Genomic DNA, 27013 nt, shown 5'->3' on the forward strand with positions numbered 1-27013 from the left:
TGGCGGGAGAGGAGTCCTTCGGCTACTGAGATTTAGCTATGTCCAGGCAGAGTGAGCACTCGCTCCCTCTGTCGCTCTTGGCTCCCTTCATTCTGATCTCTGTCCTGCACTGAGTGTCGGTACGTTTCGAAGGTGGGGCACAAGGAGTTGGAAGCCACGTGTGGCAACTGATCAGAGCTGGGAACTCAGAGACAGGACACCTGAGTTCTAGTCCCATAGACTCTGCCATCGACTTGCTGCGTGGCCAGGGGCAAGTCACTTCTCTTCCCCGTGCCTCAGTTTCCCCAGCTGGGGAAATGGAGGTAGTAACAGTGGGATCTGCCGCTCCCTCACATACTCACCCTCAGCACGCGTCTCAAACTCATACTCCATGCTGTAGGTCCCCTGGCCTTCTTGTGTCAGGGCCTGGACCCGCACCAAGTACTTGGTGCCCGGTGTGAGCTTGGAGAGGGTCACCGAGTTCCCTTCAGAGCGCAGGACCGAGTAGCTGTTCTCATCCATCTTCAGAAAGCAAAACACACAACCCCCACCACAAAGATCAGCAGCCTCGCGGGACCAGGCAGTGCCTCAGAACCCAGCATGTGCAGACTGGGCCCTGCTGGCAGCCCGGGATGGGAGAGGGGCGAGCCAGTGACAGCATCATCCTGGCTCAAGGATCAGTGGCTGAGGCCAAGCCAGTAAGGACAATCTGGCTTCACTACCAGGCACCCCCAGTGACCTGATGTCCCTCTGAGTATTCCTGGGGGCCACTCCAACAGCTTGATTCAGGCTGTGGCTTGTGCATCCGAGCCAGGACCTCCCCTTCCAACTGGCTCTATGGGCAGATCCACGAGGAAGCTGTGGGCCCCCCTCCTTTCCCTCCCTGCCCTCTAAGCCCAGAGGGGCGTGACTAGCTCGGAAAGTGAATGGCCAGCGCTACCTTCTTGCTGTAGGTGACCTCATACTTCCAGACGCGGCTCTGCTGCCGGGGCTGGACGGTCCAGGAGATGCTCAGGCTGGTTTCAGTCTGGCTGTCCAAATTCACCGATGTCACCCGGGGAGGCTCTGGCCAGTGGAGAAGAAGGCGACAGTCAGGTGGGTGCTACGAGGCGTGAAACCATCACCTCAATCATTGGGTGGAAGGATGTGGGGCCCAGCAGCCCCCGAGGCTTTGGCAGAGCTGCCCATACACAGGCATGGCCAGTCCAAACATCTAACTATGCACAAGTCCTTCTGCTTTACCATACTCACCAGCAGATGGTCTCCTCTGCTGCACTGGTGACTTCAGCTGCTTTACCGCACCCGATCTCACCCCTTCTCTGATGCCTGCCGAGCCCCACCAAACCCCATACCTGGCGTTCACAGCTTTCCCATGTTAACCAGTGCACCTCCCTCATAGGATCATAGAATATCAGGGTTGGAAGGGACCTCAGGAGGTATCTAGTCCAACCCCCTGCTCAAAGCAGGACCAATCCCCAATTTTTGCCCCAGATCCCCAAACGGCCCCCTCAAGGATTGAACTCACAACCCTGGGTTTAACAGGCCAATGCACAAACCACTGAGCTATCCCTCATCTGTATATAAATCCCACCTCCCCAGCCAAATGTAACAGGCATGTTGATACAAGCCCACCAGTTATACATCCTGACCGCCCCTTACCTGTCTGGTTGACGCTGATGCTCGCACTGCCATAGCTGTGGCTGGTGCCGTAGGCGGACACCCCGTTCCTGGCCTCTACCGTGAAGGTGTAATTAACATGTGGCTCCAGGTCGCTGACAGTCAGAGACGTCCTGGTCAGCCCCTGGGGCTGGTCCGAGTAGCGGATGCTGTTGTCACAGGGCCGACAGTCCCTCGACTCCGGCGAGCACTGCTCACAAGTGACACTGTAGGTGACGTCCTTACGGCCCCCCGTGTCGCGGGGCGGGGACCAGCGCAGCTGCACCTTGGCACCCAAGCCGATGGCCATGATGTTGTGGGGGGCGGAAGGGGGACCTGGATGGGGGAGGGGAAAGGTCATAGTGCCATGGGTGATGGTGCCAAGGGCATTTCCTTTTGGGGGCAGGGTAAAGAGAGCACATGGCTCCCAGAGCAGAGAGGAGCTGGAGTGACAAGCTTGGAACTTCTGGAACTGGAAGAGGGAGACCCAACCGACATGCCCCATCCCCAGCCTGGGGAAGAGCAGCCAGATCCATCCCCCCCTGGGGAAGAGCAGCCAGATTCATCCCCTGTGGCTGCCCCCACCAATATATTCGCTATTTGAATGATGTCACTACCAGAAGTGCCGCCCCCAAAGGAGCGGGATGTCTCACTGAGCATGAGGGGCAGGACTTCCTGTCATTTGGGGTGTTCCCATGGCAGGCAATGAGACTGAGTTCATCCCAGCTCTCAGGGGGTGGTGCTCACTGGGCTGAGGTGATCTAAGGGTCTAGACTGGGCTGTCTCATAGCCAGCCTGACGATTCACAGCCTCATAAGGATGAGGGGGAGGAGCTTTACGTGGGCTACTGGAAAGAGTTGCAGGGCGGTCTGGTTCTCAGAGCTGGGGACTGGGAGGCAGGACTCCTGGGTTCTAGTCCCAGCTCTGCCACTGGCTCACTGTGTGACAATGGGCAAGTCACCTGACTGCTCTGTGCCTCAGTTTCTCCACTTATAAAACATGGAGGAGCCCTTACTTACCTCCCACGCTGAAAGCACAAATACTCACAAAACGCCCTGAGATCCTTAGGGGTCAGTACAGGTCTAGATGAGCTGAGGGTTACTATTACAGGTCGGGAAAATGGAGCAGGCTCTGACCTGTCCCAGGGGCAGCTGGGATGGGAACGCGGGTGATAATAGCAGAGGTTTGTCACCACAGCAAGGTCTCATACTCACGGGTGCAGGGAAAAGACACTGGATCCTCTACCGCCCGGAAATAGCCTTCCTCACATGGGCACTCGGTGGAACCTTCAGGAGAGGAGAGTGTGTGCGGGGGACACTTGGAGCAGGCATCAGCGGAGATGTCCGGCTTGAAGAACCCAGCAGGGCAGGCTGCGAGGGGAGAGCAAGGCACAGGTTAGGCAATGCGGACACTCATGGGGGTAACAACCATTCACAGCCCTGAATGTGCACTGGGCAACGCATCCTGCTCTCATGGAGCCTCCCCGGAGCATGGCCTGACCCCCTGGGATCCAGGAGAAAGCAGGAGATGCAAAGTGATGGAGGAAACATGGGAAGGACTGCAAAAGGAGACGGTGACCAGTGGGTCTGCAGAGCCCGGGGATAGCTCCTCGGACGGCCTAACAACCAGGATGCTGGGAGGTGGCGTTGCAGTTAGGGGGAAGGAGGCAGTGTGGGGCACTACCGTGGGTATGCACAGCCTCCAACGCTGGCCCCCCAAGGCACGTTGATGGGGTGGATGTTTCCAGGAGGGGCAGGATTGGGGGCTTCCTTTCTAAAAGTAACTGAGAGCCACAATGTAAGCGTGGAGACCAGCCGGGGTGTGGGGACAGGGCTGGACTTTCCGAGGCCTGGGGTAGGTTTAGCTTTCGGTGTTAACCTCCTCCGTCCAGACGCAGATCTCCCCTTTGCCGCAGAGATCGGGGCAGCTCTGCAGCCTCAACTCCTGCTCCCATCAGTCCCGGCTCACCGAAGGCAGATGGGGGAGATTTCCCCTCCGTGCCTGCCCAGCCTCTCCTCCGGTATTATTAATGGGACAGGCCAACAGACACACGCACGTTTCCAATCCAAGATCAGTACATTCCTCCCCCAACCTGGCACTTCAAACTTCCCCCCTCCAGGCTTGCAGCCAACCCCAGGAGGGGGACTGCTCAGGGCCCCCACCTGAATGAGCAGCCGCTGACTGACGTGAGGACTCCCGCTCTCCAGAGAGCAGCCCCCAGAGTAGGAACGGATCCAGATACATGCAACAAGAGGACAACGCTTAGGCTGTCAGCTCTTTGGGGCGGGGCAGTTTGTACAGCACCTATCATAACGGGCCCCCACTGTCTGCTTGGGGTCTTGACCGTAATGCCAACCAATCATAACCGCGCTACAGAGAACAAGCCTATGGCTCCCACCAACACTGGGTGGGGGGGGGTTCCGCAGCAACAGGGATGAGAAAACCGTGTGTAAATGCAGGAGAATGTGGCTGACAAACCACAGAAATTGGCCAGGGGGAATCAGGGGCAGATACGGACCCACAAATTAATTTTCACTCGGTTTTGGGAGGTAACACAGTCCTCATCCACATGCTGATTTTATCCCGCTTTAACCCTGCCAGTTAGAGGGGCAACTTTTTACCAGTGTGGTTACACCAGTATAACCCCCAGTGTGCACACAGTTGTACCAGCACAGAGGTGCCTTATACGGGTGTGCCTTTTCCCCATCCCTCCAGCTATACCAGTCTACGGCACCTTTCTACCATTATGGCCTGCACACAAGGGGGTGGTCCCGCTGTAACTAGACCTAGACCGGAGTTGAAGTGCCACAAGAACTGTGTAGACAAGGCCCTATCTCAAGGTGATGGGGGCCCCATGGGACAACAAAAGGCTAAGTTACCCCACACACAAACGCCCCCCGCCCCCGCCCCAATGGTTGGGTTGGGATTGTTTGCAGACTCAGTTAGTTTCTTTTCTTTGGTATCTTTGAACAAAGAGAGTAGCAGGGGTGGGGGGAAGCCTGACTCATTCCCCATCCGATCTGGGTTTTCCACAGGAACCCAATTTCCGCCTCTTCACCCCGCCCCAGGCTGTGAGGGTTGCTTCCTCCAGCAATCCAAAGAGGAAGCGGTTTCGGAAGCCACATGGCGTGGCTTTTCAGGAAGGCCCTTTCCTCCACTCTGCCCGGGGCAGTGATGCTGGGCACTGATCCCCCCTCTCGGTTGTCGTGTTTCTTTAATAAAAGCACAAAGATCTCGACCAAATGCTCTGACGGCCCTGGCCCCAGAGCCCATCTGCAGGCAGCTAAGCAAACAAGGGGCCTGCAGGCCAGCCCAGCGGTGCTGTGCCCGCAGTGGTGGGGGGTTATGCGAAGGGGTGTTGTAGATGTTCACAAACCCCTTCCCCCACAGCAGCTAAGTACCCCTCCAGCCCTAATGTTAGGAAAGTTTCCCCTCCCGACTGCCTCTTTTCCCGGCCATTAAAGAAAAAAACAACACTTCTCCCAAAGCGAGGCTGCCTATTTCATGTGTGGTCTCCCCTTGCCCCGCTGTGTGGCTTTGGCTGCACCTTGAAACAATAGGGCAGTAAACCTGTCAGGATTTCACTGGTGCCGAGGCTGCCTTCCTTCCCCAGAGCAGGGCAGGATGGGGAGGGGGCAGGAGGGACCCTGGGCCTCTCTGGAGCAATTAGACTTATAGGAATTAACTTCCAACTATTAAACACTGATGATGGCTGAGATTCGATAGATAGATAGATAGATAGATAGAGTGTATGGGGATAGATAGAATCATAGAATCTCAGGGTTGGAAGGGACCTCAGGAGGTCATCTAGTCCCACCCCTGCTCAAAGCAGGACCAATCCCCAACTAAATCATCCCAGCCAGGGCTTTGTCAAGCCTGACCTTAAAAACTTCAAAGGAGGGAGATTCCACCATAGGAGATAGATAGATAGATAGATAGATAGATAGATAGATAGATAGATAGATAGATAGATAGATAGATAGATAGATAGATGCAGAATGCAGGGTCTGACTCACTCAGACCCCTGTGAGCTGCACAGGGTATGGACTCCTCTTTGTATCCCCTAGACGGAAGGTGGGGGTGAAGCTTTCATGGAGGGGGGGTGGGACTCTGGCAGCAGGAGGAGAGGCTAAGAATATCTGTGTTTATTCCCCGAGATAAACTCCTTTGTTTCCTGCTCACTGGGCTCCCTTTCACAGAGGCCAGTAGGCTCCAGCAATGCTCCCGGAGCTCAGAGAATCTCTCTGCACAAAGGGCAAATTCCATTTTCCATCCCCGCCCCCCATCTTTGGCAGGAAGCGCCTCCATCCGACCAGGGAGAGATCACAGGGGCAGCTCACAGGCACGTGGCAAGTGGCCAGGGGAGCAAGGTGCTCGCTGGCCTGCCCTGAGGGCGAGGAAGCCAGTTGGGTTGGGAGCCACTGCCAGGATGTGCAGCCCTGCCAGTGGCACCGACTGGCCAGTCCCTCCCTCCCTGCCCCCAGGGCACTCCGCAGGCGCTCAACTCCTACAGGCATGGGGGCAGAATCAGACAGACAGTGACGGGCGCAAAGCACGCAGACAGGCCTCACACTTGCCACGCAATGCCAGAAACGACCCCCCATTGAGCTTCCATGGAGGGCCTCCAGGAACTGAGGCTCCTTGAGGGTTCATGGTCCCACAGCAGCTGGGGCCTGTCCTACCCAACCTTTGGGGTAGCCCCCATAACACTGTAGCCTTCCTCAGGTCCCAGAGCCCCAGGTAACTGCTGTGAGCTGGTTGGGGGGGTGGGGGGGGAGAGGAGTGTGGAACGGTTACGTCCCTGTCACCCAAGCTCTGCGCATCTGAAGGCCTCCTGGGCTCCCAGGCAAGGTGCTAGTGAACCCAGTTGCCATTGTTCCTACAGAGGGGTGGCCCATAGACACTATGGGTCCCAGCATGCAATGCTCCACCTGGCACCAAACAAAGGGGCAGCCCAGGGCGTGCCGTGCCGTGCTCCCCTGTGATACCAGCGGAGCTGCACCAGTGGGCAGCCATCCTGCCCTGCACGCTGTGGCCTCGAGTCTCTGCAGGCTGCACCACTGGGCTCAAATGAAGGGGCAGCCGCGCTCTGGGTGCTGGATTTCTGTGAGCCGCATCTGGGCCTCGTGGTCAGGACTCGCTCCGCCGCAGCTGGCAGAGGACCCCCAAAAGGCCAAGGACACCCACTGCGGGGCCTGTCAATTAAGCACGTCTGACTCACCGCCAGAGACAGCAGGAAGAGCAGGGCCTGCCTGGGACAAAGGGAGGCGTCAGCCCGCATGGGTCACAGTCCCAAAGGACTGTCTGACTTAATGAGGGAGAACATCAACAGGCGGGGTCCCTATACCCCCCACCCCCAACACACACACATACACACTCCTGCAGACACAATGCCTCCATTCAGCCAGCATAGAGCTAGTGTCTGCACTGGGGAGGGGGTGCAAACCCTTAGCAAGTCTTGTTTTCCCAGGAGGATGGGGGTGGCGGATGGGCTGGGGGGAGGGAGGGGAAAACACAAGTAAGGCATGAGAGGAAGACGGATGGAGTGTGGCTGACAAACAAGAACATGGGGGAGGGGGAAGCAGGCACCGAGCTGCCCAGGAGAGGAGGGAAGACATCTGTCAATGCCAAAGGGTCGGGGGCTCGAGTGGGTGGCACTGGCAAGCCAGGCCGGCTGGCACGGGACATGCCCCGGGGAATGCTTGTGCAACTACACTCCGCACACATGCTTTGGCGCCCGGGCACTCTCCGCTGGGTCTCGCTGTGCAGCTGGCTACCAAGGGGGGAGGGGTGGGGGCCAGGATGAATGAGGGTGCATTGCTGGGGGGAGCACCACAGGGTCCTGCCCTAAAGCTTCTCTCAGCGTGCCCAGGAATGGAAAGGGGGCACTATGCATATCCCTTTGAGCAGCTGATGAAGAAAGAATGAGGAGGAGTGGAAGGGAGCAGAGTCCTGCCTAATGTCAGCATGGGGCGGTTTGGTCCTTGGCTGAGGAAAGCTCCCCTGGGGGGTCTGGCCCACCCCACCCCAGGAAGCCCACCATGTACCAGCTGGAGGCAGAGGGGACTGGACGGCAGCAAGGATGCGGTCACCATGGTGACCCACTGGGCCTACGCCACGGTCAAGCCTGGCCTTGAGGAAAGGGGGTACACGGCCTGCAGTTCTGGGGTGACCTCCGCAGTACCAGGGAGGGGCCGGAGAGCCCTCTACGGGCTGAGGAGAGGGAGCGGAGTCTGTATGAACAACCCTTTCCCTTTGGTTGTTGGCTTGGGAAAGGGGGGACAGTACAGGCCCTCTGAGATCCACCTTTGCCCCCTGATCCCCTCCTCAATGGCTACACACCGGGGTGATCTGTGCTTCTAAGAGAAGTGGGCTCAATGGGGAGGGGGCAGAACTTCTCCCCCACCCCCCATCCTGGGCCAAGCCTAGTGCTCCTGTGGCAACACAGGGCTGCCCCCCGAGACTGGCACCCTGGGGGCGGGGGGCTGCACCTGGGCCCTACAGCTTGAGCGAAGGGGGCACAGGGTGAGATGGGGTCACTCAGACGCACGCACATGGCTGCACCGCTCGCGCCCCCCTGGAATCCAGGGCCTTGCCAGCTGATTCCAGCCTGCCCCTTGCAGCACCAGGCTGTGCATTTCAGGAGGGAGCTGCCATCCCCCAAGGGGCCAGGCTTACCAAGCGGATTTCCCTGCACTCTGGAGTGGAGCTGTGTCCACCGGAGACCGAGCTGGCCAGGTTGGCCCTGACCCCAACTCCATCACGGCCCGCTGGCAAACAGCGAAGTGCAGGGAGCAGATCATGGTTTGAAAAGGCCAGGTAGGGGCTGCTGGCACAGCTGGGTTCCCCTCTATCTTCCCCTGCAACGCCAGAGCCCAGGCCCCGCTAATGCCGGGACGTATCCAGCCGGGGTGGGAGGAAGGCGCAAAAACCGCCGGCATCAGGCGATGGGATCGGTTCACAGAGCGCCCACGGTGCTGGAAGGCTCCTTATCTGGCTGGAGATCCGGCACTGAACGGAAGCTTTATGCAAACCCATGGATTATCTCCCATCACATTCCTGACCCCAACAAAATGGAGGAGGCCCCTCCCACTCCCTCCCTAGCCCCCAACCCTTTATCTCCTGTTTGTTTCATTCCCTTCCTCTCCACCCCCGGGAAGGCTGAGCTCTGCAGGGAGCGGGGGCTGGCAGCAGATGGTGCCCCCGTCACGGCCTATTCTGTGTGTGGGTTGTGAAGGCCCCTCTGCTCACAGTGCCCTCCCAGGTAAACTTGGGGTGGGGGTGAACCCCAGCTTGCTGCTTTCCCATCACCCCTTATCCGGCTGCTTTCTCCCCTGGACTCGCCGGTCCAAGGCTGGCTGTGGGGGCGCCCAGGTCCATCGTGAGGATCCCAGGGTAATACTGTGGCCCAGCGCCCTCCACTCCCACTGACAGCAGCCATGGCTGGCTCAGCACCAGGCAGGGTCTGAGTTGGCACAAAGCTCCCTTTAACTTCGGGGGTCTATGACCCAGGCCCTGCTAGGTGGCCAGCGCAGGGACCGACCCTCCATGCGCTTCTCCAGGGCAGAGTCCCCACAACTCAGGGGCGGCTGACCAGCCCGTGACATGGTTGGACTGGGCTTGGGACAACCCTGGACTAAGCCAGGCATGGCCCAGGCAGGGGTGGGACAAGCTTCCCCACACAGCTCTGCCATTCCAAGTTTGGGCTCCCTGCCAGCATCCCTCAATCCCGACCCGCAGCCCCCAGCTATCCCAGCCTTGAGCTCCCCACATAGCCCTGCCAGCACCCTTCAATCCTGACCCGCAGCCCCCAGCTATCCCAGCCCTGGGCTCCCCACCCACAACTCTGCCATTCCACGCCTGGGCCCCATGTGGGCAGTTCTGCCAGTGCCCCTCAATCCTGACCCGTAGCCACCTGCTATACCAGCCCTGAGCTCCCCATCCACAGCTCTGTGAGCCCCCCTCAATCCCGCTGAGCCCTCCACTGCTATTGTAGCCCTAGGATTCTCCTGTGTACGAAGCAGAGACGCAATCCTCTGTTCCTGACTCGGGGGCAAACATCTGAAAGAGCTGAATCTCCAGAGAGACGCCACACCCCGCACCCCAAGGCCTTGATCCCAGCCCACCTGCTCCCAGCAGCCGGGGAACCCGGCCAGGAGACAGTGCACCTGGGGAAAGGCACTTCCCAATTTATTGCTGCTTCCCTGGAGCCCCTGGAAAAGGCAGATTGGTGTCTCACAGGCCATCCCAGCGCCAGGGTCGCAAGGCTGGGGCAATTTATAGCTGCCACTCAACCTCCTTGGTAATTGCCAGAGACCTCTTGTCTCTGAGGCAGGCAGCAAGATCCATAAACACCCCCCACCCCGATCCCCAGACCCCCAGTCACACCTGGCCTCTCCTTGGGTGCAGTTCTCCAGACACAGAGGGATTCATAGCTTAACTGGGCTCAGGGACTGTAAGGACAATGCCAACCCACGCCCCCGCCCCACCCCTGCTCCAACAGTCCTGGGCCTGTCCCTGAAGGTCCCCGAGCACACCTTCCCCTCCAAGAGTAGGGCTGAGACCAACAAACTCGAGTCACTTGTGACCCAAGGCAGGTGTCAGAGGGAGCCTGATGCATTGACCTGTCAAGCTCCCACTTTGCACAAGGGAAATTAGGGAGAAAATGGAACCCCAGGAGCCTGTGGTTTGAGGTCAAGAGGCTCCTGTCGGCTGCAGAGCTGGCCGAGGCCGTACTAAGACGGGACGGCCTTTAGCAGCCCCCCGGGCTCAGCAATTTGTGGTGGGAGGGGCAGCTCCCTTCCCCCCCATCCCAGCTCCCCCTGCCTGGCCAGGGGGCTCTTGGGCCATGTGGGGGCTTAGCACCATCCTCCACCCAGCTGGGCCGGAGGGAGCCGGGCGGCCACAGCAGGCGGAGAGGGCGTAGGCCCTGCACGGCCCATGAGCCCCACCATCCGGGGGGTTGAGCCGCAGAGCCGGGCAGTGGTGCTGGAGCGAGGGCACAGGCAGCCCAAGGGGAGGGGAACAGCTGGATCACAGCAGCTGTCAGACGTGACATGGCTCACCCCTGGCACCTTAACTGCCCTCCTGTGGGGCCAGCGAGGCCCTGATCCAGGGAGGGGGGCCAATCCAGAGCCCAGATGCGGCTCAGGCCCCCACAGACACCAGGGCAGAGCAGGGCTCCGTTCTCCGCTCCTCTTCCACACCTGGCGGCTGATATTTCTCAGGCCCAAGGCAAGGAGCTGACAGCAGCTGGGCAGCTGAGGACTGAACGGGCCGTGGAGTCTCTCCTACAGGGATCCCTCCGGGGGGCACTGGGGCAGGGGCATGCCGGGCTGCTGCCCATGCTGGGCTTGTCGGGGGGAGGGGGGGGTGTGGCAAAAAGACACTCAGGGCCAATAGACACCCAGGGGGTGTCTCTGGGGGACGTGCTGGGCTAGGAAGAACAGCCCCAGCACCAGGCGGGACATGGCCTGGGTTTTCAGCCCCCTCCCGCCGCAGAACGGCTCCATCCCCCACCCCCACCCCCACCCCACTGTCCCAGGACTCGTGACTGCTTTGTTTGCAGCTAATCCCCATAAATCAAACCCTTCCCTGCTCCTTGACCTGCATGACCCCGGACTCCCCCCCGAGCTGTCGAGGGTCGACAGCAAGTATGTGTGGGAGGGAGTTAAGATGGTCGATTCCACCCTGCCAAGGTCTGAGTTCCCCCCCACCCCCCAGCACCACTTTTTGCATTGCCGAGGTTTATCCTGCCGGCTCCTCTCCCACTGCATTCCTCACCACTCATGTCATGAGGGAGCTGCAAGGCCAGCACAGGCATCTGCTCCATGGCCGGACCCCCTGCCCCCTCCCCCACCGCTCCCAACACTGATGCCTATTGTTTAGGAGGGTTTTATCGGGGAGGCTCAGATCTCTGCTCTCCGGTTTGCTGGTGCCCCTCCCGGAGCAGGGAAACAGCCTTGAGACCCGGCCCAGTGGGGCGCCCCCAAGGGGGAGCAGGGCAGAGAAGAGAATGAATGGAAATAGAAGCATTTGCCCAGGGCTGGGAGAGCAGGGGGGCTGCGGGGCAGGGTTCAGGGCCATCAGCCGAGCTGTGTTGGGAGCCCAGGGCTGAGATATCACGTGGCCACAGGTCAGGGTTGAGGTTGATTGTCAGCTCTGTGTGTGCCCAGGCCCAGGGCTGGGGGTCAGGACTGAGAGGCATCACTAGATCTGGGGGCTAAGAGGGCGCTCAGGGCTGGAATAGCCGGATTGAGAATAGTAAGCGGGGTGGGGGTGGGGGGTGCAGATCGGGACTGGGGGGCACCAGCAGAGCTGAGTGTGGGAGCCCACAATAACACTGATATCGCCTGGGGAGTTCTGCACAGCCCCTGCCCGTGCTGCCCCAGCCCCAGCAGCCTCGTACACACGAGATCTTCCCCCCCCACTCCCCCCCACGTGCACCCCCGTCCGGGCGCCCTTACCTTTGCAGCTCTCCTCCACTTTCTCGTAGCCCGCCCGGCACAGGCACTGCCCGATGGGCACCAGCCATTCCCCATCCGAGTTGCAATGCATGCTGGGCTCCTCGCTGGCCACCGCGTCCTCCACGCACGTGCCCCTGACCTTGGCCAGCGCCTGCGAGTCGGCGCCGGCGATGGTCTCGGGGAAAAGCGCCATGTTCTGCAGCACGCTGGGGCACTTCTTGTAGTAGATGCGGACGGAGAGCAGGGCCACGCAGGCCCCGATGTCCTGGAAGGCCAGGTAAAAGCCCTTGCGGCTCAGAGGCCCCACTGAGCGCACCTCCATGTTGAGCTTGACGTTGCGGGAGGCAAAGTCGTCACGCACGGTGATCTCATCGGGCGCAATGGTGGCGATCTTCCTGAACTGGCGCTTCTGGAAGTTGGTGCCATAGTCCACATCTGACTCGGCGTAGTACAGGTTGAAGGTCTCCTTGCAGGAGCTGGCCCCACCCGGGAAGCTGTTGCAGTCCCGCACCGTGAACTTCAGCTCGATGAAGATGCGCTCAGCCTCGCTGCGGTAGATCCAGTTGGTCCGCAGCCAGTTGTCCTGGTCGCCTTCCATCACGTTGCAGACTGAGTAGATGTAGATGAGGGATTCATTCATGACGTTCTGGAGGAGGTCCCACTGCCCGGGGGAGACGAGGGGTTACATGAGAGCAAAATGGGCTGGAGCCTAGGCACTGCGAGCCCAGCTCCTCTATCGGATGGTCGGAAGAAGGTGCAAGAAACCCTGCAGGGCCCCTGGTTAAGTTTCTTCCTGACCCCCTCAGCTGGAGGTTGGCTCATGCCCTGAAGCGGGGAGCTGGGACCTGGTGAACCCTACCTCGGCTCCGCCCTGCAACTGAAGGCAGCCCCGGGCGGTTTGATCCCAATACTGCCCTGCAATTACACCCGGTCTCAGCATGCTCGCCCCAAGCCCACCCCCTCCGCTGCCTATTGCCTGTCCTCCTACAGACACCCTGCCATTGTCCATGGATGGATATTGACCCTCGACCCTCCGGTGCGCTCGTCAGGTCAAGAGACCAACCTTGGTTTTACAGATGGAGAAACTGAGGCTTGTGGTGGTTCAGGCCCCACATTATTAAGGGGCCTCTGATTCTGGGTGCCCAATACAAGCCCGCAAAGTGCAAACACAGAGCTCGGACCAAGCTGCCCACTCCCTGCTGGAGCCAGTGCTGTCGACCAGTTCTCACCCCGTCCACGGGGGGGCGCTGCTCCCAAATTATTCCAGATGCTGGAAATTAAATTAAATCTCATCCCATTCCTGGGAAGCCTGGCCAGCCAAAGACACTCTGACCCCAGCGCTCCTTGACATCAGTGAGTATCTTTCCACTGGGAGCGAGATCAGGCTGTCAGCATGGCTAGGGCGGAGGCGGGGCTGGGGCTGCGGCTGGAGCCAGCCGGGTTCCACCTGGCTCTTGGAAATAACCGAGGTTTAGCAAACCCAGGGGATTAACTTGTCAGCACAGTCCTGCGGGCGGGCGGAGGGCAGAACACACTGGCCAATTAACCTCCTGACATGGCCCACCGGAGGGCAGGAGATAGGAAACCTGCCACGAAAGACCAAAACAAATAGCTGCTCGGGTTGGGGGAGGAAGAGGAAAGGGCAGCCACCCTGGGGGTCTCCGCACTGCTGCAAACAAGGGACATCTGATCCCACCCAGCAACCCCCTGGCCTCCTCGCCCCCTGCCCACCCCATGTGGCTCCCCCTGGGGAGCCAGGGGCTGGAATGTTTCCTGGCAGTCCGGCAGGGCCGCAGGAGAGAGTCCCCCAAGACTGAATGTTCAGTGTGTTGAGAGCTCCAGCCGCCCTCCGGCCCGTCCCCAGTGCACTGACCTGAATACTGGCCCTAGGTGCCGCACACCCCGTTGTGCCGAAGCCGCTCACTCCTGCAGCCCCACTGCAGACTTGCCCCTGCTAGTCTGGCCTTGAGCCTCCCCACACAGCTCTGCTGATACCCTGCAGCTGGTGCTTAGCCCCTCATGCGCCGCATCCCCCCTGTAATGGGGTGGCCACGGGGGCCCCCAGAGTATAACCCCCCCACCTTGATCTCTGCTCCCTGATCAAGGAAACGGGGGAGGGGGCAGGCTCTGATCCCAATGACCTCAGGGAAATCCACAGCAGTCTCTCTAGCATCGGTGGTGGCACGCTGGATGGCTGGAGCTCAGCGCCTGGCCCAGGATGTGCGACCTGGGGCCGTATAGAGGAGGGGTCAATGGATGGGGGGTGAAGGCATTGGGGCGGTCCAGGGTTGGTCTGCCTGTGTGCACTCAAGCCCAGATCCTCATAGATGCCTAACTCCCACTGGGGGTCTGGTCTTAGTCAGTAAGTGCAGTGCCCCGCCCTCCACCCCGAGCAGCAATAAGACCCTACCTGATCTCTAGCCTACGTTGCTTCCAAAGACCCCACCACAGAGACCTGCCAAGCAAGGCCATGCCTTCCTTCCAGAGCCTGATCTTGGGCTCCTTGCTGGGAGAAATGCCCACCGTGCCCTTCCCTGCATCGGGACATGCGCTGCCCCACAGGACAGCTCCCGGCGGGCAGGGCCCAGCTCTTTCCTGAGGCCCCCAGCACAGCTCTACCCCCTCTAGGGCCAAGAATTCAGGTTCCTTCCCATCCCCGTCCTGCTTTTCTGACCAAGAGCCTCCCCCGGGAGGTTACCACCGCCTCCCGCAGGGGCAGTCCCCGAGCCAGGGTGCTGGAGAACAGGGAAGAGGCAGTTCCTGAAAGTCTCGGTGGGGAGGGGGAGGAATCCAGACGTGGCCCCTCCCAGCAGGCAGTGATGAGCCGATTTTCTCCAAATACGCCGATACAGCCCAGCTCTATTACAGCCTCCAGCCACAGCGTTCAAGGGGAAAGTCTAGCAGTTAGAGCAGGGGGCCCAGGAGTCAGGGGTCCTGAGGCTGGTTAGAGTGGGGGGACAGAAGCCAGGGGACCTGGGTCTGGTTAGAACTTGGGGCGGGGAAGACCAGGAGCCAGGGAACCGAGTCTGGTTAGAGCCGGGGGGACCAGGAGCCAGGGGACCAGGATTTAATTCCTGACTTTTCCACTGGCTCAAGATGTGAGCACATCTCTTCCCCTCCCTGTGCCTCAGTTTCCCAATCTGTACAAGGGGACAATCACAGTGACCTACCTCACCAGCGTAAGTGGGGTGGGGGCGGGGAGGTTAATCCCGACTGAAAAGTGCTTTGAGCTCATCACAGCAAAGGGGCTCTCAAAGGGCCAGAGTCATGCACGGATTGGTTTGAACTGACCTGATAACTTTAAAAAGGGGCTGCAATAAAGCAGTGACTGCGGTGAGCCCTTAAAGCCACCACCCAAAGCCCCAGGGCTGCCCAGCCTTCTCCCCAGGCCCCCTGAGATCACGGACGAGATCACAACCCCCATCTTCGGACAATAAACCGAACCTGCTTATGGAAGGACAAACCGCCCCGCTCTCCAACTTGTGCTTTGGCCCTGGGCCCATGTTATGTTTAAAGCAAACATACCCTGTACAGCCCACCCAATTCACATCACGCCCAATGGCAGAGGTGGGCACTCCCTCTCGAGGAGAGGGCTGAGTTTGAAAAACTCCCCACCCATCACTAGCCAGCATTGCTGGGCCAGATTCTGCTGTCATTTACACTAGAGTGGTTACTCTGGATTTAAACTTAATTGAGGGTGGGCAGGATCCAGAAAGGAAAGGCAAAGAATTCTCTAAGCCCTGGCTGCTACTCCCAGAGGGTCTGGTCACCAATTGAGGCATGGACACCTCCTGTGTCCTCTGCCTCCCAACAGACGTCGAAGCGGATTCTCCTCTCACTAACCTCAGGGTGAATCAGGAGCGGATCTAGGGAGTGAGCCCCTCCCCCCCGCCCCCCGAGAGCTCCCGCCTAGCGCTAGGGATTCAGACTTACCCCCTTCCCATAGGGATGGGTCAGCCAGCCAAGCTCCCCGTGGGCTTTGGCAAAATCCAGCAGGACAACTGAAAGGGAAAGCAAACAAACATGGTTAGACCAGGGGAGGGGGAATATACAACCCAGCCGCAGGCACCTCATCTCACCGACAGACAACCAGATGTCTGGCGCATTCACCGAGCGCAGCCGAGGGAGAAACCCCCCCAGATCAGAACCCTCCACTCTCGCACAGTGGCGTAGCACTTTGCATGGGTGTGAGCAAGGGTGCAAGGCCAGAGGCTGGTTTCATTCACGCCTATTTAACGCCAGCACCTGCTGTGCAGCGGGGAGAAAACCCCTCTTTGTTAAAGATCCAGCAGCCACACCCCCTCAAAGCTCCGGCAACCTTTGTTTTAAACAAACCTCTCGCGCCTCCTGCGGGCACCACAAGGGACCATAAAGGGCCCAGCCCCATGGCTCAGCTCAGCCCTTGCCCCGACAAGTGTTGGCTCCCGGCTTTGGCTACGCCGAGGAGCCAATGGTGGCTGTTCCCCAGAGTGGGGCAATACGAAATCTGGGTGGCCCTGCAGCTCAGCGCAGAGCCGGAGCAGGACAGCTCTGCCCAGGAGTAACCTCTCAACGCAGGCACCTGCCTCCTATGGCCTTGGCCTCTACTCTCCCCCGCGCCTTTAGGCTGGGTCCCCAAAGCTGCAGGGGCTGCAGCAGCATCATGGCCCCAGTGCTGGGCAGTCACCATCAGGGTGGAGACACCAGCACCCTTATCTCACGCTTATCTCAGGGCTGCTTTTTTATTTGCCCTCATTCCCATTATCTGAGCAGCTGACTAACGAGCTAGAGGCTTTTTATTTAGGAACAGGGCGGCAGCCGGAGAGGAAAGGGCAGAGGATCCAAAGGTGCAGGAGGGAAGTTTCGGCAAAGGTCAGGCTGGCCCAGCTCTGTTCACGGCTAAGAGGAAGCCAGGTCGGGTTAGACAATAGGGCCAAATCATCCCTGGCATAACCCCAGTGAAGATGATGGTGTTATGCCAGAGATGAATCTGCGCTAGCTGGTATAAGAATTACGAGGCTACCAGCCCTCATGCTTCAGGGCACCAGCTCAGCAAAGGTCAGGCAGGAATTTCCTCCCCCATCACTGCAGTAGCAGGTCTGATGCCTTTCTCGGAAGCATGCGGCTTCGGAGACAGGATAGCAGGCAGGATGCCCCTTTGCTCTGCTAACTCCTGTGCTGGCAGCATCCAATTCAGCCCTTCCTGCTGCACGCCCACCCCAACTCGCTGGTCCTTCACCCCAAACAGGCATGATCCCTGTTGCCTCCAGGGTTTTCCTCTTTAGCGTTCCCATTCTCCAGTTTTTTTTCCACTGTGTGAAAAGGAGCCACGGCGCTGGGGGAACGAAATCTCTTCCAGATGCCGGTTTGGATCCAGTGGCTGCTCGCAGCTGCCAAGACTGCAAACCATTCATTAACATTACGCTGCAGCTTGCAAACCAACCCTGTTGCCTCCGAGGGGGCTTGGAACGGGGTGGGGGTGGAGGGTGTCTGTCTCCATTCTCTGGGTCTCAGCACATGTGCTGGGCTAGGATTGCTGGAGGAAGCCTCACCTCACTTGTTCTGCTCTTGCTTATTCCCTGACTTGCAGCACTGTAACCCCATTGCCTTCCTGCTTTACTCCGCTGGGAGTGAGAGCAGAATCAGCCCCAGGAGCTAGGCCTTGCTTGGTGATATCTGTGCCTGGAAGAAAGACTGGGGTGGGGAGGGGGTAACCCTCATTTTCCTAGCTCTGGCTCCTAAAAGCATTGCTGTAACCACAAAACCCTCCCATCTTCACACACCGTACTGCCAACCTGTGTAACTCACAGCTGCAGGATTTCTAAGCATTTCCGCAGCCTCATCACTCCAAGTACTTCTTAATTCATTACCAACAGATTTACCCGCATAACCCCCTGAGTGTGATTGGGGGAGTGTGATTACCCTCATTCTAAAGTGGGGAAACTGAGGCTCATAAGGAGTAAACGACTTGCCTAAGATCACCCAGGGAGCCTGTGGAAAAGCCGGGACCAGAAGCCAGTCCTCCTGAGTCTCAGCCCAGGGCTTTCACCACAAGGCCATCTTTTTTTCTCATCAAGGCAAACATTGTGGTTGGGAGTCTTTGAGAGGACGAGTCTATTTTGCAACCACAAGTGAAAACTGGAGCCATGCAAAGTGAAGGTAATGACAACAAGGCAGATCATGGCACAGGGGTCAGGAAAGAAATACACCCCTAACCCCACCAGCTGGAGCACTGCACCATTGTATAGGCACATTACAGACAGGTAGCCTCAGGCAGTGGCCACTGTTGTCCTTGACTGGCCAGTGATGGGATGTGCCATGGCCACCCCCTGTCCTCAGCCAGCCAAACCCTCATAAGACATGTTCAGACATGCCGGGGCCGGAGCCTCTTGTCCCCATTAGCACAGGGGCGGAGGCTGGAACCTGCCAAGGGATCAGATGGATTTGAAAAGAGGAAGGAAAGAAGAAAAGAAAAATAAATAACCCAGCAGCCGCATGACAGAGGCAGTGAAATCAAAGGGCGAGCGGCCCAGGCCTGAACGGAAGCAATTACCCAGCCCATCAGGGCCCTGCCAAGCCCCGGTGAATCAGCCAGCCAGGAATGTGTTAGCATCAGGGATCTCTGAGCAAGCAGTGGAGGGCATCGGGCTGGCCAGAGGCGCATGCACCCCATGGGCTCCGGACTCGTGCTGTAAGGAACCTAGGGTTCAGGCAGGGGAAGGGGCCCGACTCTCCCTTCTCAGATCTGTGAGAGCCAGGGGCAGCCAGGGGGAGGAGCGCCAAGCCTGAGGTCTCGGTGCCAGGGCTGTAGCCTGGACACTGAGGGGCCCCAGGCTGCGTGGGACGGGCTGCAGTCCCCCAGCCCACCCCGCTATAACTCACTGCTGGGATGGGTGGGGGGGAATCTCTTTATGGTTATTCTCCCAGGGCAGCACAGCTGGCTCCATGCCCTCCCTCCCTCTATAAAGCAGCACTGGCCAGACCACCCTGCTCCAGCTTCCCTTAAAGAAACACGCCCCCTTGCCAGCCCCGCCAGGTGGGCATGAGGAACAGCAGGGCCTCTGCTCCTCCCAAAGCACCTGCAGCTCCTGCTACCCACCAGCTGGCTTCTGGGGAGGGGGGTTTGCAGCGGAAAGAGCTGGGCTCTGCCCGCGGCATGGGCGTGCTCCCTGCCTCGACGTCTCAGGATAGGGCTACATGGCACTCAAAATCCCGCGGCTGGCCCGGGTCAGCTGACACCAGCTCACAGGGCTGTACAGTTGCAGCGTAGACGCCCAGGCTCAGGGGTCTCTGAGGCCAGGCACCAGGCCGCGCCTGACGGTCTACACTGCAGGTTTATAGCCCTGCCGCCCGAGACAGCTGATCCGGGCCGCGAGACCTGTGGCTGCGTTTTATCACAGTGTTGATGTACCCTCAGAGCTAACCGGATGGCCCCTTGGTGGGGCTGGATTGCAGGAGGACCAAACAGATCAGGCAATCCACGCCCTGCACCCCAGAGAGTCCCTAAACCCTGTTGCACCCCCCACACGTGACCCAGCTTGGGCCCCGCTTTTCCAACAAGCTCCTGCATTTCGGCTCCCACCCAGGGCAGTTGCTGAAGGTTGCTGCAGACCCCATTTCTTCTTCACAGGTCCCTGCTTATCCCAGCCGAGCGCCCCCTCCGCGTTACCTGCAGTGGTGCAGTTAAGGGCGGGTCCCTGGATCGGGGCAAGTTCAGGGTGGATCCGTGGGGCGGACTGGATCTGGGAAGCAGGCTGGGCAGTGAGCCCCCTTTGGTTCTGTGGATCCATCTTTTGCTACCTGCCTTTGGGCCCCAGACCAGTCCTAGGGCTGGAAATGCCTTTAATCCAGGGACAGATGAACCCAGGCCTAAGAAGAGCCCCAGCAGGGAGCTTGGGGGTGGTGTTCAGGCCCACCCGGTTAACATGGGACAGCCCAGCTCCACAGGCTCCTCCCATCCCATCTCTTTGATCCAGGTGCCAGCACCCCAATCTGTGCAGGAATAAAGAATGTGGGAGGCTAGTGCTGCAGGTCTGATCCGAATACACTCCCTGACACAGGAGGTCTCTCCCGGCTGTCCTGCACCCCCAGGCCCCCTCCTCCCCCGTGGCAGTGAGGCAAGGCACAGCCAGGATCTCGCACCCTGGCAGTGAGCTGAGTTTGAGAGTTCTCACCCCGAGCACCAGTCCCACCCCCCTGCATATTGGCTAGCAGCAGGGGCGAGCCCCTGGCCCACACAGGGAGAGGGCACGCCCTCCTGCTCCTGCTGCAGGTTGCACCTGGCAAGTCACGGCAGGTTTTGAAGGACCAGCCAAGGAGTTAAAGCCACGCTGATGACTGGTCTGATACAGGGGCTTTCTCCTGTATGCCAGGCTCCTGTGCGCCTGGGATGGGGTGGGTCTCGTGAGTGACACCCCTGAGCTGGGCAGCTGTTGGGAGGAGAGTTTAGCACCCTGGGCACAGGAGGGCCTGTGATAAACACAAAGAGGATTCATCCTCCAGGCTGCCGGCTACATACAGACCCTGGGGTTCCCTCTGGTCCCCACACTAATTAACTCAGCCTGTGCCGCTTAAAGTCACCACCCAGCATCTCCTTCTGTCCCGATCTGAGCCCTGCACTCCTGGAAAGGGCTGGCTATCTCTTAACCCAGCAAGGTTCCTGGGGCACCATCACCCTCCCCTTGCAGCACATGGAGGTGACCGATCCTAGCGTCCTGTTTCCTGGCCCGACCCGCTGAGCATTGCTACATCGCATGCTGGGACCTGCCCCTCCACCAGCCACGCTTCCATATGAAAGATAAGGGTGGCTGCAATCCGCAGGCAAACCGGGTGTGGTGTGTACAGGCTCACCAACGCGGCTCTCGGCAGGAACCCCCAGCCCGGAGGAGCTGGCTGCATGGGAGCTCAGAAACCGGGCTGTGCATGGAGTCGACACCTCACCGGGGATCTCAATCTGCCCAGCTAACGTAGACCCCACTGGCTTATTTCAACGCAAAGGTGGGCTCAGCTGGTTTCCATCCCCATCATTGCATGGCGCCTGGTGGTGCTACTTCCTCCGCTTTCTTCACCCATTTATCTTCCTCCCCCTCCGGCACTTTGCAAAGATTCATCTGAATCTCCCAGCATTATCGCCCCGTTTTGTAGCTGACAGGGCAGCTGCAGGGCTGATTGCTCCCCTGCGCCTCTGCTGGGGAAACTGAGGCATGGAGCGAGGCAGTGATGCCGCACAGTGAATCTGTGGCAGAGCCTGGAAGCCGGATCTCTTGACTCACAGCCCCAGCCTTTGCAAGCACCAGTTTCAGGCCCAGTTTAAATCCCCTTTGACTTTGGAGGCATTTAGGCCCTGATTCCCAAAAGGATCTAGGTTCCTAACTTCCAGTGGGAGTTAGGAACCTAAATACCTTTGAGGATCTGAGCTTAGTGCTTTCCTGGACTTCAGCATGTGGCGGATTGGGGCCTCAGTGAGCAAAGCTCCCCCATCTGCCATGCATGCTCTGTAACTTTAGCTATCTCCCGCTCCAGCCTATTCGGAAGGCGATGTGAATAATACAAACATCTCAGTGGGCCGAGCCCAGCCACCGAAGCAGCCCCAGCTCCGAGGTTTCATTTGCAAGTCGCCTTTTAAGTGTTTTACGCAAGAGGGGGAAAAAACCCCAGTCACAGTCGGTCTGTCTGTTTGTCTGTCTGTCTGTGCTTGTGCTGTCATCCAGGCAAAGCTTTCACAGGCTGGAAGAGATTCCCCCCATTTCCCCCCACACACATTTAAATCCTTTCTCCCCCTCCCTTTTCAGTGCCTTGTTTAATCTGTTTAATTGGCTATTAAAAACATTAAATCAACAAAGGAAAAATCCTATTTGAGAAGCTAAGTGATCTGCTCAAGGCCACAAAGGCTGATAAAATGGGACACCCCCCCCCCGCCACCGCATGAGTTGCCCCACTGAGAACACCTGAGACCTGTCTACACTATAGCTTCTATCTTTGGTGGAGAATTATCTACCCTATTCTAGCCAATGCAGCCCAGCCCTGAGAGGGAGCTGGTTGTCAGAGCAGGGATTAGCTCTCTAGTTTTGTAGATCTGCATTCAGACCCTCAGAGCACCTTATCTGTAGTAACCGTGCTCTGGACTAATGGCAAGGGTCTCCTCTGGCCCCTCCACTGTGGACTTCACCTAGCATGTTTTGCTCTCCTTACATATGGAGGAACTCCAGGTTTTTTCCCTAATGCAGAATCGTTACTCCAAAGGGGGAATAGAATAGTACTGTCAAGATCCGTCATGCAGATCGGAGAGGAGAATTTCACCCTTGAATATACTTCTCAGGTTATAGCCCAAGGACTGATTGAAAGCACATGTTCTTAAAGCAGCTGATTTCCCCTAGTATATTGCAGCATAAAAAGCATAAAAATAGACCTCAGGAATTTACCGAGTAACTAGCCCTCTTCTATTCCACAGCAATGTTAATTGGAAGCTGCAATTTGGAAAGAGATTAGTCCACATTAGACACCAATTACTTCTGGCACTTGGAAAACAACAAACGCAAACGTTAATCTGAAAACCTGCAGCTACCTTCCAGCGGCTGCTTCTGGGGGGGGAGAGAATCAAGCTGCCCAGGGAAGCTGATGTAGCGATGCCTGGTTTTAAGGATGGTTGAATAGCCGAAAGCAGCTACTAGTGGTGGGTGGCCAAACCGAGAGGCAGCAAAATCAAAGCCTGGGCACCCAAAAACTGAGCTCCCCTGCTGAGTGCTTAAAAATCCAAACGCCCCAAATTAGCAGCTGCTATTCAATTGTTGGGGGGAGGGTGTGTGTTTTGCCTTAAATCTCTATTTATGTCATAGATTCTTATGCTTCTTTCTGAGCAATTACAGCCCATCTGCCCAAGTGTGCGTATTATTCCATGCCTAAGCCACATTCGGCTTGTTTTTTTTAAAAGAAATCCAATAACTCAGCATGGGACCAAAACCATCCTGGTGTCACGTGCCCACGCCGAGGGTTTGGATTTCTTTACAACACTTTTTGTTTAAGATACACACTCACAAAATTTCAGAGTTCGATACAGCTGCTCCCTTTTCTAATGGCTTCTTTGAATGACAGACAGGTCCAGACAAACATCCTCGATCCCAACGTTCAGCTCTAGGTGGGAATTTCACAAGTAGCCCCAGATCTCAATGATGGAGAGAACTCAAACATCAGATCGGAACAGCCCCATGCGTTGGGAAAGGTCTGAGCTGAATCTGGAGCCGATCAGAAGTTGGGAGCCATCCCGGGGAGCCGCCAAGCCGCGTGCCGGAGTTGTTCTCTGGACCTAAGCCAAAGCTCAAAGCCAGTGGGAGTCTGACCACTGCGCAGATCAGTTACTGACCCCTGCGAGCTTGTCTGCACACAGGGTTTTGTAGCCCTCTGATGACTACATCAGTTTAGAAACAGATCTCGTTAAAGCAGTACCTGGATGCACAGTTATAACCAGTATGAAGGTGCGTCTGCTTACTCAGGACCCAGAAATAAGACAAACCCCTAGAAGCACCCTTGTCCTGGTCATTGTAATCACTTAGCACGAAGAGGTGAGTGAAGGATGGGGAAAAGTTTATTTGATTTTTAAACAACTCTTAATATTGTCCTAAATATTCCAGGCAGGAATTCTGCTTCAATCTGCTTTGATTTTTCTCCCAGGGCAGCAATCCCCAGGAGTGTAGGTGAAATCCTAGAACGCTGGGAATGTTTCAGACATGGGCCCAAACCCAAAAGCCTCAATCCAAACCCCGGAAAGGCTCTGTGTCGGACCTCGGCCCCGCCTGGCTGGAAGCTTTACATGGTAAAAGTACGGATTGGAAGTTGGGATCAATTTGCCTCTAGCCCCCCCCCCCCCAAAAAAAAAAGGAATTTAATAATTCTGTCTTCAGAGGGCCAGAGTCAATCTGGAGCAGCTTTACTAAAAATCAGTGGGGTTAACTTCAGATTTATTCTGGTGTCACTGAAAGCAGAATCTGGCCCTCTCTCTGATATATCCTGGGTGTGTCCGGGGGTTTCTAAATCAGGAGAAAAGGAGGACTTGTGGCACCTTAGAGACTAACCAATTTATTAGAGCATAAGCTTTCGTGAGCTACAGCTCACTTCTTCAGAATCAGGAAGAAAAATCAGGAGAAAGACCACTCATGCAATTTACATTTTTACAAAAGCAGCATTCAGGCCACACATTAACACTGTCTCTCAATAAACACTGCATGGAAAGAAGGAATCTTCTGGACAAAACAAGGAAAGCGCCCCCCCCCCCCCCATACACACCCTTTAATGGTTCACACCATGCAACGCAACACCTCATGCACCTTCCGACCACTGAGTCAGCCCCCTCCCCTCCTGCCTGGCCCTGCCATGGGCTTGTGCGGCCCAATCTGGGCGAGCCAGGCGGTTGTGTAACCGAGGTGTCACTGCTCGCACTTCCAGCCCAAGAGTGACATCGCCCTGAATCAGCCGCCCTGGGCGAAGTGGGGCAATCGCGACTTCTCCCGGGCGCCAGGGGACTTCCAAAGAATCGGAGCAGGCAGAAGGGCCCCCTCGCCTTTCCCCGGGTATTTGAAGGCGGGGAAGATCCATTCACCCGGGGCGAGTTTCTCCCACCTACCCCCGGCAGCAGGCTCCTCCACCGAACCACCCCCACGCGTGACACTTCCCAGCCTCTGCTGGCCGAAATGTGCCTCCTCGCTAATCCCCGCTCCTAGCCAATCCGCCAAGGTCCGCGCTGGTATGAGCGCTCCTCCTGATCCGGAGTCGCACCCAATCCCAGGCGCCGCTAAAACAACCTGCCTGTGAGACAGCGAGGTGCCGACAGGGGTTTATCAAACTTGCCCGGTGCCCTGCAAATCTTTCCCACGGCCGGTTTTTCCTTCGGGCCCCTCCGCATTCCGCCCCTTTCCAAGCCACGAAAGGGGGCTGTGGCCCCAGCCTCGGCTCTCAGCCCCTCTCTGCCCCACACACGTGTCGGGGGCCCCACGCGAGGCGATCGGCGGCGGATCAACCCGAGATAAGGGCAGGGACAGACACTCGTTCCTCCCCGCTTCCTCCACCCCAGCAAGGGGCGCCGAGTTTCCAGGGAGCCGGCGGGAGGGGTGGGACCCGGCATGTCAATTGCATCTGGAGGAACAAGGCTTAAAAACCCAGGGCAAAGCCTCGCTCTTACCTTCTTTGGCCCGGGAGCTGAGCAGGGCGCTGGGGAGCAGCAGGAGGGCGAAGTAGAAGGGCGCTTGTGCCCATCGGCTCCTCATGTTTCTGGCTTCGGGCCCTCGGGAGAGGTTGGGACGATCCGAGTCTCTCCGGCGGCGGCGGCGGCTGCTGGTTCCTTATCTGCGCCCTCCTGCCATGAGCAACTTAATGGGAGTTTGTGGGAAACTTCAGTCCTGTTCATTCATGCCCTGAGCTGATGTCACCCAGGCCACTCCCTGAGGAATGCCTTAAAGAGACAGCACCAAAATGAGCGAGCAAAGGGGGAGTAATCAGACCTAGCGCGTTTGCAAGGAGCTTTGATCTTTTATCACCTCTCATCTCGGTGCCATCCTGTTCACCCCATGGGGAGGGAAATCCTCCTACTGGGCAGCAAAGCTTCAGGTGGGGGCATATGGTAGATCCTTGGGAACAGAGCAAGATGAGAAATGCTGTCCATCCCACCTCCTCCTTAGGGACAAGGACACATTTGGGTGTGAAAGTAGAATGTATTTAAGAGATCTCGCACCCTTTTGCAGCTGGACTCCTGGTACACACACAGAAATATCCTCCCTCGCCTCCCACTAGCACCTGACCACACACACACACACAGTTTAGTTCAAAGGAGACAAATAATTGGGAGGAAATGTCCTTGTAATATTTTAATCCTCCAGCAAACTTTCCACATTCCCTTGATGTAATTCACACTGTTACACTGAGATATTGACTTTCTTTTCACCTGCTCAGAAATCTTTTTTTTTTTTTTAATGTCTCATCCTTTCCCCTGCAGCTGGGTACAGTTTTGGTTTTTTGGTTTTTTTAAGTGCCTGGGGCAGAACTTGCACTAGGGGCTGGATTTTCAAACCTGCCCAGTCCAGTACTCAGAATCAGAACCCCGGCTGTAGACGCACTCAGCATGCTGGGGGCAGAGCACTTTTTAAAATCCAGCTCTGGTTCTGGGTGCCGAGCACTTGAAACACCGGCCCCAAGCGCTTCAGAAAAATCACCCCGTATGCTGTTCTGTCAACGCCATGTGTCATGTGGACCCTCCAAAGCAGCCTGAAAATTCCACTGAAATTCTATTTGACCTGGTCATCAGTGTCTCACCCCAGTAAACCGGCAGGCAGTGAAGCAATGCCAGAGCAAAGCCTGGGGGCAAGCAGGTCCTGACTTCTCTGCGGAGGATGATTTTTCTGTGATTCTGCTCTTGATGCCAATGGCTCCACAGACACTGGTGGGACTCCACCGACTTCCCTGGAGTGATGGCTGAGGGGGGGCTGGAGGAGACTCAAGACATTGGGCAGACTGGGGCTCCCACTTTGGCTGGCTTCACACAAGGTGCTGGCTACAGTGATGTCAGCTTTAAGCCCAGAATGAGTCGTGCAAAGATCCAGGGGGCTGTTCACATGCTTAACCTTGTTCTTGAGCACTGGGACCAGCAGGTGACGTGAGATCAGAATCTGTTCCTTAGCACTAGGAACCATCCTACCAAAACACAACACGGTGGAATCATTCCCTACTATGTATTCGTGATTTTATATCGAGTTGATGTAGCCCGCAGTCCTGCACTCTGACCAGCTGAGAACAGCCCCCCCAGGGGCCCCTTCCAAACAGCCTTTACAAATGAAAGATTATAGGCGAGCCTTATAAAAAATAATCAAGGGTGGTATTTATGCTGCCACCATAAACCCTAATGAAGAAGGAACTCTCCCATAAAGTCCAGGGAAGGGCCCGAGGTGCTC

The 27013-nt window shown here is 57.5% G+C and overlaps 1 protein-coding gene across 1 annotated transcript in view; it reads right to left on the reverse strand.

The window, feature by feature from the left end:
- EPHA2 (EPH receptor A2) overlaps positions 1 to 25437 on the reverse strand; it is a 37454-nt gene extending 12017 nt beyond the window's left edge. The window contains exons 1-7 of the mRNA XM_073316537.1: positions 25252 to 25437; positions 16035 to 16102; positions 12102 to 12762; positions 2850 to 3005; positions 1639 to 1971; positions 920 to 1044; positions 342 to 501 (exon numbers count right to left, since the gene is read on the reverse strand). Coding sequence (XP_073172638.1) covers positions 342 to 501; positions 920 to 1044; positions 1639 to 1971; positions 2850 to 3005; positions 12102 to 12762; positions 16035 to 16102; positions 25252 to 25336 — 1588 coding nt within the window. The 5' untranslated portion in view covers positions 25337 to 25437. The remainder of the gene's footprint in view (positions 1 to 341; positions 502 to 919; positions 1045 to 1638; positions 1972 to 2849; positions 3006 to 12101; positions 12763 to 16034; positions 16103 to 25251) is intronic.
- Positions 25438 to 27013: the final 1576 nt, after the last annotated feature.

Source organism: Lepidochelys kempii, chromosome 18 (assembly GCF_965140265.1).
Source record: "Lepidochelys kempii isolate rLepKem1 chromosome 18, rLepKem1.hap2, whole genome shotgun sequence".
Classification (NCBI taxonomy): Eukaryota; Metazoa; Chordata; order Testudines; family Cheloniidae; genus Lepidochelys; species Lepidochelys kempii.